The sequence below is a fragment of the Hyalella azteca genome, unplaced genomic scaffold (genome assembly GCF_000764305.2).
Source record: "Hyalella azteca isolate HAZT.00-mixed unplaced genomic scaffold, Hazt_2.0.2 contig5737, whole genome shotgun sequence".
In the NCBI taxonomy this organism is placed as follows: Eukaryota; Metazoa; Arthropoda; class Malacostraca; order Amphipoda; family Hyalellidae; genus Hyalella; species Hyalella azteca.
The window spans coordinates 155,224-176,002 of record NW_025935919.1 but is presented as its reverse complement, the minus strand read 5'-3'; the positions used below and the strand labels follow the sequence as shown (position 1 = coordinate 176,002).

At 39.3% G+C, this 20,779-nt stretch overlaps 1 protein-coding gene across 1 annotated transcript; it reads left to right on the top strand.

The window, feature by feature from the left end:
* Positions 1–716: 716 nt before the first annotated feature.
* On the top strand, positions 717–19,287 carry LOC108681712 (phosphatidylinositol transfer protein alpha isoform). Its single transcript, XM_018170775.1, has 10 exons — positions 717–816; positions 1,302–1,344; positions 4,403–4,433; positions 5,416–5,579; positions 6,824–6,923; positions 8,681–8,758; positions 10,906–11,073; positions 11,583–11,704; positions 12,359–12,449; positions 12,771–19,287. The coding sequence occupies exons 1-10, from the start codon at positions 717–719 to the stop codon at positions 12,810–12,812; spliced, it is 939 nt and encodes a 312-aa protein (XP_018026264.1). The 3' UTR covers positions 12,813–19,287.
* Positions 19,288–20,779: the final 1,492 nt, after the last annotated feature.

Here is a 20,779-nt window from a genome sequence, read left to right as displayed (position 1 = left end):
AACAATCATGAGCAACTACAAATAGCTCTCTGTGGAACTAACTTCATCCTAACATTCAACAAATGCACCACTTGGTGCATCCCTGTGTTTAAGTATAGGTGCTCTGTGCAGATCAATTAAATACTGTAATGACAGCTTATCTGGGCTGTTATCCTGATATTTTTTCCAATGACAGGAGATTACTGAGACAATGACAGACATGACTTAGGACCTCAATGAGGTCCTCAGTCATGTCTGCATTGGAGGTGCCAGGAGGACAGCAGAGTTAGGTTGGCTGGCAGAGATTAAGGAAGTTATGGGGTTGGGGACCTGATAAGGAGCTGGATCTGGACAAATAGTGTGGCAGTGGAGGCAGGTTGGGAGCAATCTAATTGCAGGGTCTCTCTGGTTAGTTCAGTGACAATTTTTGTTATATTTGACTTATCAGTTTTGGTACAGAGGGCAATAATCTTCGACATGAGTTCAATAAATTCAGTTAGAGTGAGACTCTGCAGCGTAGAAGTTGCAGGGTCATTGGTCAGTGTTCCACTGGTCACAGTATTGATTGCCTGAGGATGTGTAGATTTAACTTTCTGAGCCCAGGTTTTGAATTCAGCAGTTGGAGTGGAAGATAGAGGAGAGTCAGGAGACTGACAGATATTTGTACCAGAACTTAAGACCTCATTGATTTGCCAAACATTTTTTTTAGACAACTGCTTCACCATCTTCATGGCATCATGATAGGAGACTCTCAGCTCATCCCTGGTTTTCTCCACAGCCTGGGCCTCCTTCATGAACCTACATCCCCCATAGTTAGCAGTGTGCTGGCCACCACAGGTGCAAAAGAGGGGGGCTTCCTTTTGCTGAACAGTCTTTCCCATTGTGTGCACCACTGCATGGGGCATTTTTGCAACTAATGGCATTGTGGTGATATATTTGACATTCAAAACACTGCCAAGGCTTGGCAATGTAGGGGCTTACTTGGAAGCGCTGATACTCGAGGTAAATGAATGCTGCCAGTGTGGTTGAGTTGAACGTGACTTTAAACATTGGTGTCTTTGTTTTCTCTTTCCTTTTCAGAATTCTTTCTGGAGTGGCATCGCTGTGTCCAGGTCCAGCAAGAACTAAAGCCTCACCAAGGTCCTCATTCAAGACATCTTCACCCAGCAGTCCAATGACACCAACAGATCTAACAAGATTGGCAGGAAGGTGACACTTTATGGTCCATGATGCAAGTCAATTGAAAGGATTGATAGGTATTCAACAAAGAGGCCATCCCAGTTCCGAGCTCCCTCTTAATGGTAACAACAAGAATTTTGCAGCCAAGATTCTTGCTAAACCCAGCAATGCCTGCTCTGCCAAAAGGTGAGTCAGCCAGGGTCAGATCATAATCATTTGAGAAGAATTCATCAACTGGATGGGTCTCTGCAATTGGCTCAATGATAATGACTTTTCCAAACAAGTTAGGAGCAGCAGACTCTGTCTCCTGGATAGGTTTGACAGAGACTCTAAGGTTGGTGATAGTTTTAGTGACAGCAGTTCTTTGAGCAGGAGTCAGCAGGCTCTCACCATGGTCAGGAAGATGTGCCAGGTGCGCGGGAATTTATTTTGTCATTTTAACGACCTGCGCAGTGCGCCGTACTATGCTGGTAAAAAATGCACCGTGCGCCGTACTTTAGAAAGCTAAAATAGTTCTACTATTTTAGTCGACAATATACGCGAGTATATTGACTACGCGAGTAGAACTGACAATAATAAAATGTAAGACATGTCCGGGTTACTTCTGACTCTTCCGCTTGTCCGCCTTGTCGGATAAGGAACGTACGGTAATCGTAAACTGCGGCTATTATACATAAGAAATGTAAACAGACGGTGTAGGTGTTCAGTGTTGCCATATGACTTTGGAGAAAATTTCTTCTAAAATAAAGTTCTAGACACGTTGGTTAACTAAATACTTGACTGAATCTTGATCATTACAAACAAAAGGCCTGGAAAATTAAAAAAATCCATCAAATAAAAGACAAAAAATATCTATCAAAAAAGAGACATCTAAATAATTCTTTTACAAATCTAATGTACTAGTTTAAAATTGAAACATTTTGTCCACAGTCCACTTTTGATCCACCTTTTCATTTATAGTCACCTAGTCATTCACTTGGCAAAGCTGCCAGAGCACTGTGGCAATGGGAAAGCTTTTTAGCTTGGATGGAAAGCTTTTTAATAAGTGAACTTCCATTCTTAAAATTCCAGCCTGATCATCGTACATGTGTAACGTTGGAGACTCTGGATTTTTTAGAAGTGTTGCCTTTAAAAAGTAATTTTTAAACGCATATTATTTTATTATTAGTCATTATTAATAGTTGAAAAGTGTAGTCTTGAAATACCAATTGTTCCAACTTCTCTTCCAGTTTCTCTTCGAAGAGCTGGTGCTTCAGAATCATTTCAGCGACGTCAGTTGTGCGCAGTTTCAGTTCGACATGACTAAAGCTTTGTTTCCAATGTTCATCAAATTCACTGGCAAACCAGAGTACCATTTCCCAATGTATCGAGACATTTCATTATGATAGTATTTCATCATTGCATTAAGTGGTTTTTTCAAACATGTACATTTGGGTGCAAGTTAGTACCTAATTAGCATACTAAGCAATTTTGGCAAGATGTTTAAAGATAAGTCATCTTTGTGATGAAATGTTAAGGTAATGAAATGTCTCGGAAGATTACATATCAGGGAACCTCTATGCCGAATGAGATATGCTGTGCCTGGGTGTGCCGAGTGTGGTCTGGTGTATCGAGGGTTGTCTGATATGCCGAGTGTGATGTAGTGTGCTGTGCATTTTTAAACAAAGTGTGTAGTGTGCTGTGCACACTACACACTACTAACTGTAGCGATCGGTGTGGTGTGATGTCCCTGGGTGTGGTGTGCTTGGTTATGTTATAATGAGCTTCTATGGTTCATTGTGCTTATAAATGAAGAACTTTTTTTCGTGGTTGATTTTGTGACGCATGATTTGTATTTTCTGACGTAATTTGTTTGTGGGCAGCAAATAGTGCAAGGCCCCGTGCGGGGCATGACGTGCGAGTAGGAGGTGCGTTGTACGTCCATCTNAGTGCAATAAATAAATAGGACCTAGCAATAATAAAATAATAATAGCTAATGATTTTGTCACAACGAGGCTATGCAATCACCAACGAAACATCTTGAGTTGACTCATTAGTCATTAACTGTCATTATGCAGGATATTTGGGTTTGAATGGTAGCTACTGAACTGTCCAAGCTAAAATTTTTGTGAAATTACATCTGTGTGAACAATGATTTCTTCAATCAAACAAAGATACATTATACACAAGCACTGCAAGATTCCACACCTACTGAAATTGTGTGATATTAGAGCTGTGATATTTCTGAAAAGAAGAAGGACTTCTCCCAAGTAGCTCATTCCTAAGGCTTTTTCCTAATTTCTTCAGTAAAAATAAGAATAAAGCCATTGTCACTTGCAATTTATTAAAGTCACATGAGGAACAATTTTTACCTGCAATTCTAAGATAGTTATGTCTAATATTTCAGTTTTTTGCAGATTCTGTAACCAGACTTTTTTTGCACCATTTTGTAGAATGGTAGTACCTAATCCAGTTAGGTATGCTTATTTGGAATATTAGGCAGATTGGCATAATTTTCCTTCAACGAAGGGTAAAAGCAATCATTTCACACATGATTTTAAAAAATTGCATGTTAAAATAAGCCTTATTTTTTATTGAATAAATTTGGAATGGGTAAAATGGGTAAAATTGGCCAGATTCACAGGCACTTTTGCCCAATTTTCTGCTTCAAAGGACTTGATATCAAACTTGAAGAATAGTTCTAAAAAATTTCTTCTCTGCCACATGGCATGAACTATATTTACTTTTTGAACCTCAAGTCCTGCTAGTAGAGCTATCATGCCATTCCTAAAGCCATAGTGGCAAACCAGAGATTTTTTAGAATCAGTTCATTTTTAATTTCCTCATTTACTCAAGATTTAAGCTTATTTCCTACAAGACTTAAAAATGAACTTGAGGGAGTCTAAAAAACTCTCTGCTTTGCTACTATGCTTAAAGGCACAAGATTCCTGCTAGACGAATTATATCCTGCCATGATTAATTGCAAATGTATGTAAAGAGCAGTTAACCTCAGAGCATTGTGCCACATATTATTTAACTTTTCTTCATCAGTAATAGAATATATTCAACATTTCAGAGAGATTTTGTCAATATAACAGCATTTTCAGGTATTGAAGTTTGCATCCTAGCACAAAAATTAGATTATAAAACTGAAATAATATTTCCTAGCATTGAAATTTTTTTTGACATGAATATTTTTTGCTTAATATCAGTGTAAATTATGTAGAAGCACTCAAGGCCTAATCAATATTATCTTTATTTTCAGTAAAGTGGTGCTTCCTCTCACAGTGGAGGAGGTGAGTTCACTTAGAGCTGCTAGGACATTTCTGAGTGATCATTAGACCTCATAGCAGCTAGTGGACTACACGTCATGTCCTATATTGTAAAGCATAAGACAGAACTGGGCACTGCAGATATTGCTGACAAATTATAAAGACTTAATCTTTTGTTCATGAAGCTTGGTAACTTGACTATAGTATAAGTCACTTTAATTTTGCTCCTCCCTGCCCCAATCCCCACTCTAATTCTACTCCATCCCCTGCTCCACTCCCCACTCTAATTCTGCTCTACCCCTGTCCCACTCCCCACTCTAATTCTGCTCCACCCCCTGTCCCACTCCCCACTCTAATTCTACTCCATCCCCTGCTCCACTCCTCACTCTAAATCTACTCCATCCCCTGCTCCACTCCCCACTCTAATTCTGCTCCACCCACTGTCCCACTCCCCACTCTAATTCTGCTCCACCTCCTGTACCACTCCCCACTCTAATTCTGCTCCTTAACTTCAAAATTTGCTTGCATTTTTTCTATTGCACATTTTGGATCTAAGTATCACTGCAGTGCCATCAATCATGTCAGAAAGAATACATAATAGATTACCTATAATTATATTTATAATCAAGTTGAATGGTTTACTTCAGTAGAATTTCTGGATTGTCTAATGTCACCAACTCTCCTTCCAATCCTAAAATGTTTGAAGTCCTATCAAATTACCAAGAAAAGGCTCAATTAGGTCTTGAATTTTATTTCTATCGTGCCGATATCATTATGAAAAAACACATTTGAACTTTATTCCTCATGTTTGAAGCTGATTGACAGGCAGTTTTTGCAAGTTCATTATTATTTCAACTCTGATAATTCTCATGAAGTTTGAATGTGAACAAACAACTGGATAATTAGTAAATTTACAGTTTTATAGAATTTGGAATTCAAATAATTACAAAATTCTCTTATAAATGTCCTTTGCTGAGGCATCTACAATCTTTCTTGTGTATTTCAGTATCAAGTGGGGCAGCTGTACAGCGTAGCTGAGGCAAGCAAGAATGAAACTGGCGGGGGTGAGGGCATCGAGGTGCTCAAGAATGAACCGTACACAGACCATCCTCTGCTTGGCGGCAAATACACTTCTGGCCAGTACACTTATAAGATCTACCATCTGAAGAGGCAAGTGTCAGTACACTTATAAGATCTACCATCTGAAGAGGCAAGTGTCAGTACACTTATAAGATCTACCATTTGAAGAGGCAAGTGTCAGACAATCCTTCATGAACTTCCAACAAGGTTCATTCTATGAACTTCATTTTCTTGCTATCAAACAAGGTCATTTCGTTCGGGAAGTTGCTTGTCATTTTTTGACTATTTTTTTCTATACTTGCCTTGCTTGACTATTTGTCTCTTTTCTATTCTACATTGTTGAATTAGTTATTTGTCAACCAGAATTAAAAAATCCCTGAATACTTTTTTTATGCCCCAGTGTTTATTGAAATTTCCTGATAAAAATAGCTGTTTGTGACTAACAAGATGGATCTTTATTTTTGCTATTTCAGTAATAATAGTGTTGACGCAGAGACTCTTATTATATATAGCAAAACTCTTTATTTTCCACTGTAGCTATTTGTGAGAGTCTTCCTCTATGAGCATCTCAGTTGTAGAACAAGAAAGATTATAATTTAAATTCAATTGATCAACTGAATCAAACACATCAACTGGAAGCTGCCAAAATTTGTTCCTGTTTTTGCACAATTTAGCTGGACAAAATAAATGATCTCTGCTAGGTTGCTGCAGTAATTTCTGTACAATGTACATCTGTTATTTGGTGTGCAGCAAAGTAAGAGGCAAGTGTCAGTACACTTATAAGATCTACCATTTGAAGAGGCAAGTGTCAGTACACTTATAAGATCTACCATTTGAAGAGGCAAGTGTCATTACACTTATAAGATCAACAAGGTTCATTCTATGAGCTTAATTTTTTTTTGCTGTCAAACCAGGTATTTCATTCAAGATTTAGCTTGTCGTGCTTGGCAATTTTTTTATATGCTCGCCATGCTTGACATGTGATCTTTTCCTATTTTTGCCATTGGTAAGTGAGTTATATGTTGACCAATCATTGTATAATTTTTTGATACCCTGGTGTTTTATTGAAATTTCCTGATAAAAATTGCAGTTTGTGAATAATATCTGGATTCTTTTCTGCTATAATGCTGAGGTCTTGCCCTGGGAGCATCTCAGTTGTAGAACAAGATTGATTATAATTTAATTGCAATTGATCAACTGAATCAAGAACACATCAACTGAAAGCTGCCAAAATTTCTTCCTTATTTGCACAATTTAGCTGGACAAAATGTAAGATCTCTGCTAGGTTGCTGCAGTAATTTCTGTACAATGTACATCTGTTATTCGGTGTGCAGCAAAGTTCCAGCATTCATCCGCATGATGGCGCCTGAAGGTTCCCTGGAGGTGCATGAGGAAGCCTGGAATGCCTACCCATACTGCAAGACTGTCATCACGGTCAGTTGCTCTGCCTGTATGTCTTATTGTGCAGTTAATGCACTTGTTAGTTCATCATGTGCTGACGTGATGCCTCTTACAGGCTAGTCTCAAGTATGCCCTTGAAAAATGTGAACTTTTTCTTGATTATTTTTCAAGACTTGACATTTCAAAAATATATTTTTTATTACAATCAATTTCCAAATTATCAAGTGATTTTTATTCTTTCACATGACCAATTTTTACCCAAAATTTCCTTTCCTCGTGTCAGATTTAAAGTGAATTCCTGATCATATATTATTTGTGAAAGTTTAAACTATGAACAAGAATACATGAACATATTATGTTTTACTTCCTTCCATTCAGGCTAGCAGCTCAGCTGCCAATGTTAAGTTTTCAAATATCAATTATCAAGCTTCTATTTATTGTTATAACTTCACTATGTCTTTATTTATCCAGGTATTCCTGATGTCACTCAAACCCTTCTGTCTGACCTAAGGGGTCTGAAATATTGTGTGGATCCCTCCCATCTTTTCCAGAGCTCTTGGGGATAATCTTCATTTGATTCTAATTCCCCAGAATCCAGGCTACATGAAAGAAAGCTTATTTAATCTCCATTTGATTCTTTCAATTCTAATTCCCCAGAATCCGGGCTACATGAAAGAAAGCTTATTTAATCTCCATTTGATTCTTTCAATTCTAATTCCCCAGAATCCAGGCTACATGAAAGAAAGCTTATTTAATCTCCATTTGATTCTTTCAATTCTAATTCCCCAGAATCCAGGATACATGAAAGAAAGCTTTCATATCACCATAGAGACGCTTCACGCTCCTGGTAAAGGTGAACTGACTAACGTGAGTGCAGCAAATGCATGCATACACAAATACAACTCTTTCTTGTGGACGTTTTTTTGTATAACATTTCTTTTGTATGTACAAGCTTCTCGTGATACTCATTTGCTGTAGGTATTTAAATACGCTGCATTATTTCTTCCAGCAGCGGCAGCAGTAATGCTTGCTGCTCGTCTGGCTTATTTCAGTTTGTGCGTGCTGTAAAATGTATTTTTAACTGAATAAAGTTTTTTGTCTATGTTTTGACATTTAGTTTGCACAAAATGTACATGAATTGCCGTTTTGTCCGTGTTTTGAAGCATGTGAAAATGTTGCTTAATATTTTCCTCGTAGCATACAGTATTGTGCATGTGGACATCACTTGTATGTATCACATTTGGACCTGTTAACCTGCTACCCAATAAGCATTTCTTGTATATTTACCTCAGGTAAATTAATTATTATTAATTATTTTTATTGCCAACTCTTTTACGGAGGACAGGCTGCTGTACAGTTTTGCCGTGGCTGCATGCTTACTAACTTCCTCTCTTTCCAGTTCTCTTGGTTTGCTCGATTTTGTGTTGATTTTGCAGCATGTTTTATGACGATGCAATTTACTTACAATCCTCTTCCAATGGTCCTGTTTCTCATAGGATCCTTGTTTGATGGAACTTGGCAGCAAAATTTTGATTCCTGTTGTCCTTGGTTTTGAATTTTTTTTCATATCCTGGCACATATTCAGGCGAAATAATTTTTTTTAAACATCAATTAAGTTGTGGCTTGTTGTTTGCATGCTCTCCCTCCTTTAAATCGTACCAGTTGCACGTCCCAGGTAGAAGCTGCAGAATATCGTTTTAATTTATTTGCATGGAGCAACATGAAGCTTTATGTCAAGTATCACAGTTTATTATTAAATGGTTTGCTTGCTTGTGTTGGCTGAATCTCAGAACCCTGGATACATGAAGGAGAAGTTCACCATCACGGTGGACACTCTGCACCTCCCTGGCAGAGGAGAGCTCGAAAACGTGAGTGACAGCACTACCGTAACTGGTGGATGACGGAACCCTGTGTGCTGCTAGTGGCAGCACGGCTGTAACTGGTGGATAACAGCAGTCTGAGTAATATGCCGCTAGTGGCAGAACGGCTGTAACTGGTGGATAACAGCAGTCTGAGTAATATGCCGCTAGTGGCAGAACGGCTGTAACTGGTGGATAACAGCAGTCTGAGTAATATGCCGCTAGTGGCAGAACGGCTGTAACTGGTGGATAACAGCAGTCTGAGTAATATGCCGCTAGTGGCAGAACGGCTGTAACTGGTGGATAACAGCAGTCTGAGTAATATGCCGCTAGTGGCAGAACGGCTGTAACTGGTGGATAACAGCAGTCTGAGTTACCGGCTGCTGCAATTCAATGAATGCCAGTTTGCCTTGCCACATTTCTCAATGAGTTGACACTCGTATTAAAATTCAGACACCCACATGCTGTCAGTGGCATGTAATTTCTGCTGATATTGTACCCCATTTTACCTAATTACATGGAATTACATGGAATACTTAATGAACTTTTCTACAATTGAAAATGTTTAAAATTTTTTAAAGTTGACACTGTCACTATAAGTATCAGGCTCGAGCAATAACATTGAAGCTTCTTTCATTTGAAACCTACCATTATAATCATGCCTCTCACTACTGAGCTCGACTTCAGACTTCCAGTACATTTATTATGAGGACTATAGTTACTGAGAACTTAGAAGTCGTGGTGCTAGGGTGAGTATCCTGCACTCAGCGCTAGTGAAGAAGTGTGCTGGTGAGACGTCGTGGNAAGCAATAACACTGAAGCTTCTTTCATTTGAAACCTACCATTATAATCATGCCTCTCACTACTGAGCTCGACTTCAGACTTCCAGTCTATTTATTATGAGGACAATAGTTACTGAAAACTTAGACATCGTGGTGCCAGGGTGAGTATCCTGCACTCAGCGCCAGTGAAGAAGTGTACTGGTGAGACGTCGTGGTGCCAGGGTGAGTATCCAGTCTTTAAGTACATGTAGTTCACTCAGCTGTAAAGTGAACACTTCCATGTGATGGGCTGGCTAGTGAGGGATCGCTTCCTACGAGCAGAAGTAACCTACAAAGAGTGTGTATAGTATTTTTATGTGATTCTGCATTTATCAGCTACGGTATTGTATGAAACTTTTGAGGAAGAGCTATTGGACTGTAAATAAAGAGTTACGTTTTGTTGAAACTGTAAACATTTGTCAAATGGTCATCTGGTATGGAAGTTAATGTTTGTTTTGTTTGTGTTTGATACTAACACTTGCATGATAATTTAAAGTTAAAATAAAAACCCAGAGCTTCATTAACACTTAATATCGTTATTCTTCCTTAGTTCATACTAATCATTGCCTCTGGTGCTCTTGCTTCAGTCCTGCTCTAGTGGCTCGTTTGTCTGTAGTCTTCCTTTCATCTGAATTTCTATGTTGGAAAATAAGTCTTTATTGAATAAATAAATTACGACCTTTCTGAAAATCTATTTTTGATGTTGTGAACTTTTAACTTCATTCCATTGAGTTGCAGCTTGAGTTATGGATGTTCTTGTAGAATTTTAGAAAGAATTTTAAATTAGAAAGTTACCTTACTCCTGAATTGAAAACTTTATTCTTGCATGAATCAGTTTTTTAAGTTTGTTTCTGTTATGTCATGACTAAAAACCAATTTTGATGAGAAACACATACCATTGAAAAAGTGCCATATTTTCATAGGCTCTTTATTATTTTTTGTCATGTGCTTGAGATTTATTAAAAATACATTTGTTGATGCTATATACCTTAGTTTGCTTTATTATACTTAACAATGATAAGTCAGTGGAAAAAGAAACTTCTCTAGCCCCTGACCCAATTGATAGAGATAAAAGATGATTAAAGTACCTTTTAGAATTTAAATGAAAATGAATGTGTCAATATTTGTTATACTATGGTATGAATAATTGTATCAAAAAGAGTCATGTTCTTCATTTTGATGAGCAAATAAAGTGTGCCCAGTTCTAACTCTACCACTTCAGCTCAAACAACTAATGGTATCCCATTTTGCTCACTAATTATCTACCGTGCAATAATTAATTTATATCTTATAATTAGTACCAAGTGCATTAATAATATTGCCATCAACACGCAGGCCCACGAGTTGACAGGTGAGCGGTTAAAGCTGCGCGAGGTCATCATGATAGACATCGCTAACGACCCCGTGAAGCCTGCAGACTACAAGCCCCAGGAAGACCCCACCAAGTTCAAGAGTCAGACCACCGGGCGAGGGCCGCTAGTGGGCAAGGACTGGCAGGATAAGGTGATCTCTTAGCGCCTTGAATGGCTTGAACCTTGCAGTGCGTGAGTGAAATGATGGATAACTTGCTCCGTGCAGTGGAGTAACATTCCACTGCTGTGGAGTAATATTCCACTGCTGTGGAGTAACATTCCACTGCTGTGTGGTAACATTCCACTGATGTGGAGTTGATTATCTCATGATCTTCATCCCCAATACCATTCTTGTCTTGATTAATTTTTGTCTACCAACTTTATCTTTCAACAACTTTATTTTTATCTATCATATCTTTCATCTTTTAGTCATATAGAAACCAATAGCATTTATGTCCATTATTTTATCCACAAAAAAGATTTAACATCACACTTATCTTAGTTTACCCAGTGCTACCGAGCTTGAACTGTAAGACAAGTTCACTAGCAGCTGTGATGGGGCACAGCTTGTATTAGTTCAAGTGATAATGTTAATAATGAGTTGCTGTATCAGGTTATTAATGAGTTGCTGTGTCAGGTTAATAATGAGTTATGCGTCAGGTTAACCCGGTGATGACGTGTTACAAGTTGGTCACGTGCGAGTTCAAGTGGTTTGGTCTGCAGAACAGAGTTGAGAAGATCATTCAGGATGCTGAGCGCAGACTCTTCACCAACTTCCACAGGTCTGCATCTTATGCTAATGGACATTTATAAACCTGGATTATAAGATCACCTTTTAATTTAATATTGGCAAAATGGTGTTTTATTTCTTCAGCGCCTTTGAGACTGATTATTGAACTAGGGATAATTGTAGAAATACACTGCCTGTATTGACGTGTAATAGGCAAAACTAGTTCATTATCGACCTTCCATTATTTTCTGTGATGTATCATATCTAATACTGTTGGTGCGACACATGTTGTGTGCAGAAGTTTATTGATCAGGATGTTTTCTCATTCATATTGCAATATTAGTTTGTGAACAATTATGTCGATCAGGATATTTCCACACATTAACATTCTTACAACCATCACCCAAATCAAGTTTTGCGTGGTTCTAGAACACCTGCGGTAATTAACGCTTTGTAATGATGGGCCCACTTGAGAATTATAGAAGCAAAATGGCAAGTGGCCGTCCAAATGTGCCACTGGGCTCTTTAAGGCCTGGAGTTAAGTGTTTGGCAAATCAATCAGATTTGGTCATCAAGGCCGTACTTGCAAAGTTGGCGGAAAATTGTCTTTGATTTGATAGGTTAGCGTAAAAACCATCATTGATTGGCTGACAAAGTTGTAATTATCTTTGATATTACAGCTCTCATGAATTGCTTTCGTCGCCAGGCAAGTGTTCTGTTGGATCGATCGATGGCATGGCCTCACCATGGAGGACATACGGCGACTGGAGGACAAAACCAAAGAGGAGCTTAGTGAGGTAAGCTGGTCTGAGAGTGGTATGCTGTGCCGAGTGCGGTAAGCTGTGCGGGGTGGCCGAGTGTGGTCTGGTGTGCCGAGTGTGGTCTGGTGTGCCGAGTGTGGTCTGGTTGCCGAGTGTGGTCTGGTGTGCCGAGTGTGGTCTGGTGTGATGTGCCTGGCTGTGGTGTGGCGTCCCTGGGTGGGTGTGGTGTGTCTGGGTATGGTACAATGAGCTTATTTTGTTCTAAGGCAAGTTCTTTGTGCTTATGAATGAAAAACATTTTTCGGGGTCGATTTTGTGACGTCTGGTTTGTTTCTGACGTAATTTGTTTGTGGGCAGCAAATAGTGCAAGGCCCCGTGCGGGGCATGACGTGCGAGTAGGAGGTGCGTTGTACGTCCATCTCTTCTGCCTCAACTGAGTCCTGCTGCTAGACCACGACCTGCTGCAGGAGCAGCGTGTGCATCACGACCTGCTGCTGGAGCAGCGTGTGCATCATGACCTGCTGCTAGAGCAGCCTGTGCATCACGACCTGCTGCTCTGCCCTGGTTACTCTTACTTCGTATCTTCAATCATGCAATCCTACTCCACACGGACAAGCCTCACCACACCGGCATTGCCTATCATTCCACTTACTGAGCGTTTACCATCACTCAATTTCATGGCATCTTATTTCCCGTTACCAACTTTTCCCCTCGCCCCTGAATTATTCCTCACTCCTGCACACATCAGTATTACCGTTGTTGCCCATTAATTTGCATCATAATGTCAGCTGCCTCCACTTGCCTTAATAACTCAAAGGCAAGTTATTAATCATTTACATCCTCCCTATTCCTATTTCATGGTATTTGTGACCCCCTCTTACGGGATAAATACTTAATGTCTACATTGAGCAGCGAATTGTTCTGGATGCTCATTCATTTAGTAGATCATTCCGTAAAAACTCAACTCCATGCAGAGCTCTTTGAGTGTCATCAATTGATATTTGATTTGTTTTTATTGAAATTGTGCAAGAACTGTGGCTGTTTTGTGCATGAGGACTAACGATGTAATCTTTAACAAGATTGTAGTCGCTTCTGTTTTGCTCACGTTTTATCGTTGCAAGCTTGTCCAAAATATGGTAAAATTTAGTGGCAAACGAGGAGACAAATCACGTGAAACTGTTTTCCAGTATTTTCATCTACTTGTAACCTTCCAACTAGAAGCCCCATAGTCGCACTAATGAACTTCTTTACCGAAATTTGATGATCTCACCTCAAGCCCACTAAATTATGCCTTCTAACGTGAGAAGCAACATTCAACTCCGCAAAGCATCTACCCTCGGGGTCCTCAGTGCGGCCTCGCAAGAAAGGTACCGTTATCTTCTTACAAATATTGAATACCACTTCCATGGCACTCATGCCTAGAGATCTTTAAATGTGAATAAGATCATTTTTGGACCCAGAAATATACATTCTGTTATCTTCCGCGTATAAGTTGCAATATCTATGTTTTGCCATTCATTTCTTTTAAATACGCTGTATCACTTAGTTAGATCTTGGCTCGATAAAAAATTGTAATCCGTTTTTGTCCCGCGGAGAAATGTTCCCTATTAACCATTGCCCCTGTTTCGTTGGTGATTTTCGAGTTGGCCGAACCTTCAATTCCTAATGTGGCATTTGCCGCTTGTTTACTCATGTTCTATTGCTGGCCTGTCCTGTGGAAATACCTGGCCACTGAGATATTCTTGCCTGGGCCACGCTTCTTGCTTGGGCGACCGTAGTCTAATTTTGAAACGTTACTAATTATGGTAGCTTTAATTGTGGATCAATGATACCTGCTCCTCCTGAACATTTTCCCTCCCTTTCCACAAGAATTCATTGTTCAGTTTCTTTGGTTTGGATGCTTGTTTGTTCGATAATCGTTACAAAAGCTCCAACTGTATTTCTTGTTAAAACCAAATGTATTTCAATAGCTGAATGAATGATGCCTGCCGGCGGGATAGAACGAGCTCTTATTTATATTCAAATTTTTTATTTTGAGGATAAACTTTTGTTCCCTTTTTAAGTTAGGTAAATACAGGAGGGTAAACAAATTATTACTTGAATTTTCGACTACAACATTTATTGACAGCCGGGTTCTGGCATCCGAGTATTGCTGGTAGACACGTTTGTTTGTTTTTCGAGCTCACACATGAATACATTGTTCACCGTGCATTGAGTTACTTTCGTTGAATAAAAGCCCCGACGATGATAAAGATTCGTTTAAGTTTGTTGTTCCGCTCATCTGCAGGAGCCTAATTTCCTGTCACATGGGTGCCTGAGGTGTACAGAGTTTACGTAATATTGACGAACAATACTTGCCTAAAATTGTTTAAAGTTCATAAAAACAATCGGTAGGATGACGAACTAGCAATCTGTGCATCTGCAGCACAGGTCACGTGTACATAGAATACATAGTCTATGGCTGCTTGTCATTCACATGGTGAACATCTGTTCTCATCATCAAACAACCAATTCACGAACCAATATCTCACCTAGTTTTGATTTTATTTTTCGTAAATTTTATACATATGCTGACTACAAAAACTTTTTTCTAAGCATTGGTTTATTTCATCTCTGTACATGATTTAGATGGAGGTTTTGTGTGAGGGAACTTCCACGAATGTCCGTGAGACAACCTGCCTATTTAGCTTACTTTGAGAGATTATGTGCTAAATTGTTGCATTGCTTGATGGTATCGCTGCATGTGGAAGTTAAGATCAACTCTAATTTTTTCTTCTCATAGACAGTGACAAACGTGAACTACTTCAAGCAGGGCTCCCACATTAATCTAAGTTCAAATTGTTTCTGTAAAAGCCGTTCACATACTACAGTTCTTCTCTAGGAATACTCAGCTAGGATATCCTTTCTGTGGGCGCTATACTTTGTCTGGTTTACTTGAGTGTAGCGGCAACCTGGAAGAACTTGTGCCCCATGCACTCAAGTGAGAGCCTCGTGAATACGTTTTCTTATTCTCGGGCACGCAAGGTAACGCCGTGTAAACTTATGACTGCAGACGTGTTAGTGAGAATCTATTGATGTTGTGAACTGAAAGAGGATGTGTGACAGGAAGACTCGTTAATATGCATTACTTTTTGCTGTAAAATTTGACTCATTTTAGTTGAGCACCTAAAAATAATTAGAATTACTGGTGTGTTGCGCTGCCTACTCTATATCTTGCGTTGTGAAGTATACGATAATGGGAGCCGGTGAACAACATGTCTTATCGAACGGGGCCGTGTTGAGGTTGTGCGCGTATCAGTTGTTCGATAATCTGAAAATTTCCTTTTTGGAATTCAATTTTATTTATGACCCGTAGAGTTTTCTGGCCATATGTAGTATTTTAGGAGTAGCTTTGGGTTTGTTTGATAGGGAAAAATGGTGGACTTATGTGTTTGAATCGTTAACTTGCTCTTCAGAAGCTTCTTGTTGATGCAGTCTCAGCAACATATATTTCTTGCCAGTTATGCTCGATCTTTACTCGTTCTCTTCTTCCCATGTTGGGTTTAAAATGAAGTGAATATCGGGAGTTAATTGCCGTGCGGACGCGAGTCTAATTTCATTACGTTATGGCATTTTGTATCAAAACAGACGTGTATCTTACGTTTTCCTTATTTGTACAGTTTGCTTTATCGTTTGCATGAAGTGGGTGGTGTAATTATATATCATTTATGCAACTCGAATAATTGATGCACTAATGCTGATTGCTGATGAGCTTAGCGTGCATCCATGATCCTCTCTAACTCTTCGTCCTTATTCTGTGTATAAGCAAAACAGGGACACGTCGCTGCCTCACATATTATATACTATGACAATCTTCAGGTATGGAATATAGATATTTTCTCTTAGCCTCTTTGCTGTCACATGCTTACAAGAAACTTTATGATTTCAATCTATTGGCTACTGTTGTTCCTTGTTGATTAGAGTGATTTTTCCTGGTGCCTTTATATTTTATTTGATGATATTCCTGTTCTTAGTTTGCGTGTATCTAATTTTATTTCTCTTGAATATTTTTGTATTTAACTTTTTTCCTCACTTATTTATTATACTTGTTTACTTTAGTGTGTTTACATCCTGATTTGGTCAGAGCCTTTTACCAACCTTATTTTTAACGTGAATTCCTTCACATGTAAAATTTATATATCCCTTGAGTGGTCCTGATTTCAGCCGACAGCTCGTCGGTGTTTAAAATTTTTTGATGCTCACGAAGCCTTGCGTTGAAACTTATCAATCACTTCGATCATTACTAGGAAAAGTCAACTAAAGAATAACGCGACTAAACATCGCTTGCTTTATCTGGAAATGTTTTGACTACAAATGGCTTTGATAACAGCTCGAGTTGTAACGTGCAGCCTTGACTCGTGTGACGCATGTCTGAATATTAGTTAACATGTCACAATTACTCGACTTTCAGCTTCCTTTGGAGCTTGGATGAACTCAGTCACTCAGGAATGTTCTGTCGCTGCTTCCATGTGAACTTATTCATAATCCAGAGGCGGGCTTACCGCGCACGAGGGAGCAGCTGGGCGGGGCTTTCAATGTTGATGAATTTAGTTGCTTACCATGACATTCGAACCTGATTTCCAACGTATTTTGTCATGACAGTTCTTATATTTGGCATGGCATCTTTATCAAGGAGCGAGGGTTTAACTTTATTTATTAATCGCAAGTCATTTTCAATCATTTGATAACATTATGCGTTGTTACATGTATACCCTCTGGAGCTGCTCATGTTGGTTGGTCGTATGTTTGCAAGCGTATGTGTCGGGGCTTCTTTTTCTTGGCTTATAAGTTATGTACACGATTTTCTTCATCATTTTGATTTATTGCTTTCATAGACCTTACTAACAATTTAGTTTTGAGGTCAGAAGCTTACGTGACCTCGTTAGTCATCTCGTTATTGAGTGCGAAAGAGCCAGTCAATCTGTCTGCGTTGCATGCCTGTATTAGTCTAAGATAATTTTACATTCACTTGTGTTAATTCAACTCATCCCTTCTCTGTGAACTTGATATTTTTTAGCTAAATTTTCAGAGCTTTCATTAAAACTTATCCTCCTGGACATTGGCCAATCTTGGATTGATTTTATTCGCCTAAGTTGACATCTTTTTACAAATCTTTAAATCTAAAAGTTAATTTGAATTAAACAAATTTCCATTGCCTGCCTCCACCACACCGGAGCTCTCCCTGTGAGCTCAATCTCGTTGGTACAAGCATGACTTCTGCTCCACGAACTGCCGCTTGTGGCGTGCAATGTGTATGAAAAACAATACAGCAATATATTGTCTTGACGCTACATGGATACTGTGCATTAAATTTATAATCTTGAGCATATTATGGTTACGGTTGATATACATCACGCCAACAGTTCCTAGCCCAAATCTTTGTGCATTCGTTTCCAAGTGCTACTTTGGATAACGATCGACATGCTTGTTGTGTGTCCCGTGTCTTCGAGCCTAAAAAGTTAACTGTATATCGTAGGTCGTGTGCCATAGCTGTCACAGACGGTTAGTGATCTATTACTCTACAGTTCTCCCGCTGGACATCACGTGGTGCTCTCACACTTAGGATTTTTGGCTTTGAAATCGCCACTGGAAAACTTGATGTTTCGTTCGTTGTTAGAATGCAAAAGGTCTTAACTAGACGCAAGATGTGTCTGGCCCTAGGCCATGTACATGGTAGCGCCTATAGTAGAGAGTAGTGTTGTTCTAGGACTAGTAAATCACTGCACCTCTATTTATAAAACCGTGAATCGTTAAAAAATGTAATTACTAGTTTTGAAGCTGTTATTGTTAGGAGCGTCCAGCGAGTGACGAACATTCCAAGAAGTCTTGGTGTATTGAACTATGAACTTTTTTGTCTTAAGGATAACTTTGTTATTCCGGCGAACTCTTGGTGTTGTTTATTTTACCGTGCATTAATCAATGATTGCTGCAGCCCCACTCACACTATATTGCTGTCGTTTATCATAGACCACGTCGCACACACCCTGGTGAACGCACGCTATAGGTGCTCCTACAAGGTGAAAGTATTAGCAGGTAGAGGTAGCGGCAAGCACTTCTTACTCAGACATTTGGGGGGACTTTGTTCAGTTTTTGGCATCATTTTATTATATTCTTATCTAATTTATTATTAAAAATAGAAACTGATAACTTTTCTTCCCATTTTCAGCCCGATATTTGAGATAGAAAATACTTGCCGTTAGCGCTATTTCGGGTAATATTTCCCCCGTGTACAAGTACCTTCTGACAGGCCGGTCAAAGCGACGCCGTGAGCGCGATGGGTGTGACGTGAGGAGTCCTGTGAGAGATGAGCGGTCGCATGGGTGATATAAATTGCTCTTATTCGGTGTGATAGTAAACATTTTACCTCACTTGCTCACGGATCAGTAATTATCTCCTTAATTCAATGACTGACATTTGCCTACATCACCGGATTTTCATGAACGAATTCTGTAGAAGCCAACGATCTGTGGCAGCCTCGTGTAACTGAGTCTGAGTCACACAAATTTGAAAGTCAATTGTATCCTTTGATGTCTACTATGTCATTTAATTTCAAATCCTCTACATGTAACTAAACGCGAAATTGCTCATCTAAGTCGAAGACTCTAATTATGATTATTGATGCTAACAATTGACTGCCATTCGTGAGATCGTCAGATAATTGCGTCAGACGTGCGTTGCGTTTACGAACTTCTACGTATTTAGCCTCTGGCTGGGATGTGTTACGAGGTTTGTTAAATCTGTTTGAGACCTTTCAGCTACTGGCACTTCCTGATTTATGGTGTGCATAGGCGTGATGAGAGACGTCAACGCGCCCGAATAATCAAGTAAGCTAAAATTGATTGTTTCATTCTCACCTGTTTGGAGACAGCACAGGTTGCAGCGAACTTAGCAGCAGCAGTGGATACTATCGCAGGAGATAATGAAAATAGCTTACGATGTTCAATTATTTATCAGATATCAGTCGCCTTTACTGCAAGTGGTCTGAAGCGCACACAATGTTAAGCCAAGGGGCTTGGGCTAAATTTATTTCCTGTAAATATGAAAAAAAATCACGCTTTAAAATACAAATCAACAGTACGGCTAAGGGATACAAACCAGCGAGGTAAAAAATATTCACCCAATTGTCTTCAAAATCACGCAATCGTTAAAGATAGTCTTATGTTTGATGCATAGACTGAGGTGTATCTGTGGATATGCAGTAGAAATTTGTTGTCTCCTATACCTAAAATGAAGTCTGCAATTGGTAATCTATCGTTCTTGATTTCGTTGCACGTTCGATAGTTAAATAGCAGAAGCGCTAATAAACATTTGGCCACTAAACTAACATTTTGAGGTTAGCATTCCCTGCAAGAAACATTACACCGTATTTTCTGAGAAACTACGGCTTTACACAGAAAAATTAGGGTCAACAATTATCGTACAAACCAAGTAGTATCAAAGTTTTCAATAACTTATCTTCCAACTAACTTCCAGTGCTAGGTTGTCGCACGTTTCACCGAGAACTATTAGCGCCAGCCACCTGATATTGGCTCCAACTTGGCTCTATGCTCGGCGTCGGCACACCACGCAGCTCACAGAGAGGCTTCGACGACACGTTGTCTCAAGAGCGTCTCGTGAGCTTAATGTGAATCATGAATTTTAATTACCGGAGTTTGTTAAGTCCCTAATATTCTGAAATTCATACCCTAAAACGAGGTCCCAACAATATGCCACAATGGTTGTAAAGGAAAGTTCAATTTAAGGAAAAAAACGTTTTAAAAATACTAGGAGCGGTTAAAATCATTCAAGTTCTAATGATAAGCCTATGTACATAAAGCAAAACCCTCAACCGATCGGGAATGCCAAATTAGCATAGAGAGCTACAAAAAATCACCAAGTTATTATACGGTTACCCGCGTCTGGGCACTTTCAAAATTTAAAGCCATTTTCAGTGTCCCTTAAGAGCTGTGAAGTCCCTTACAAATGGTTTCTTTAGGAGCAGCACGAGCCAGAGTCTGCAACGAGGTCCTGTATTTTCAAAGCCGCAGTAAGCGCGGTTTGATCTCTGACGGGGTAATAAAGTGAATACGCTACTACATACACTACAATACAATTAAAATACGTACTTATCACAGTTCCTCAGATTTAGGGAAATTTATGTAACTATTGCTGGCGGGAGGCCACATGGCCCCAGACTACCTAAGACTGCAGATGCTCTGATGAGGGCGGATTAGGCAAGCGAGATAAAGTATAGGTCGGCACGAGCATGTCATTTGTTATGTTAAACATTTCAATAATTAAGGACCTCATTTCCTCTGCCCAGCCGATGAGGGCAGAAGACGATAACA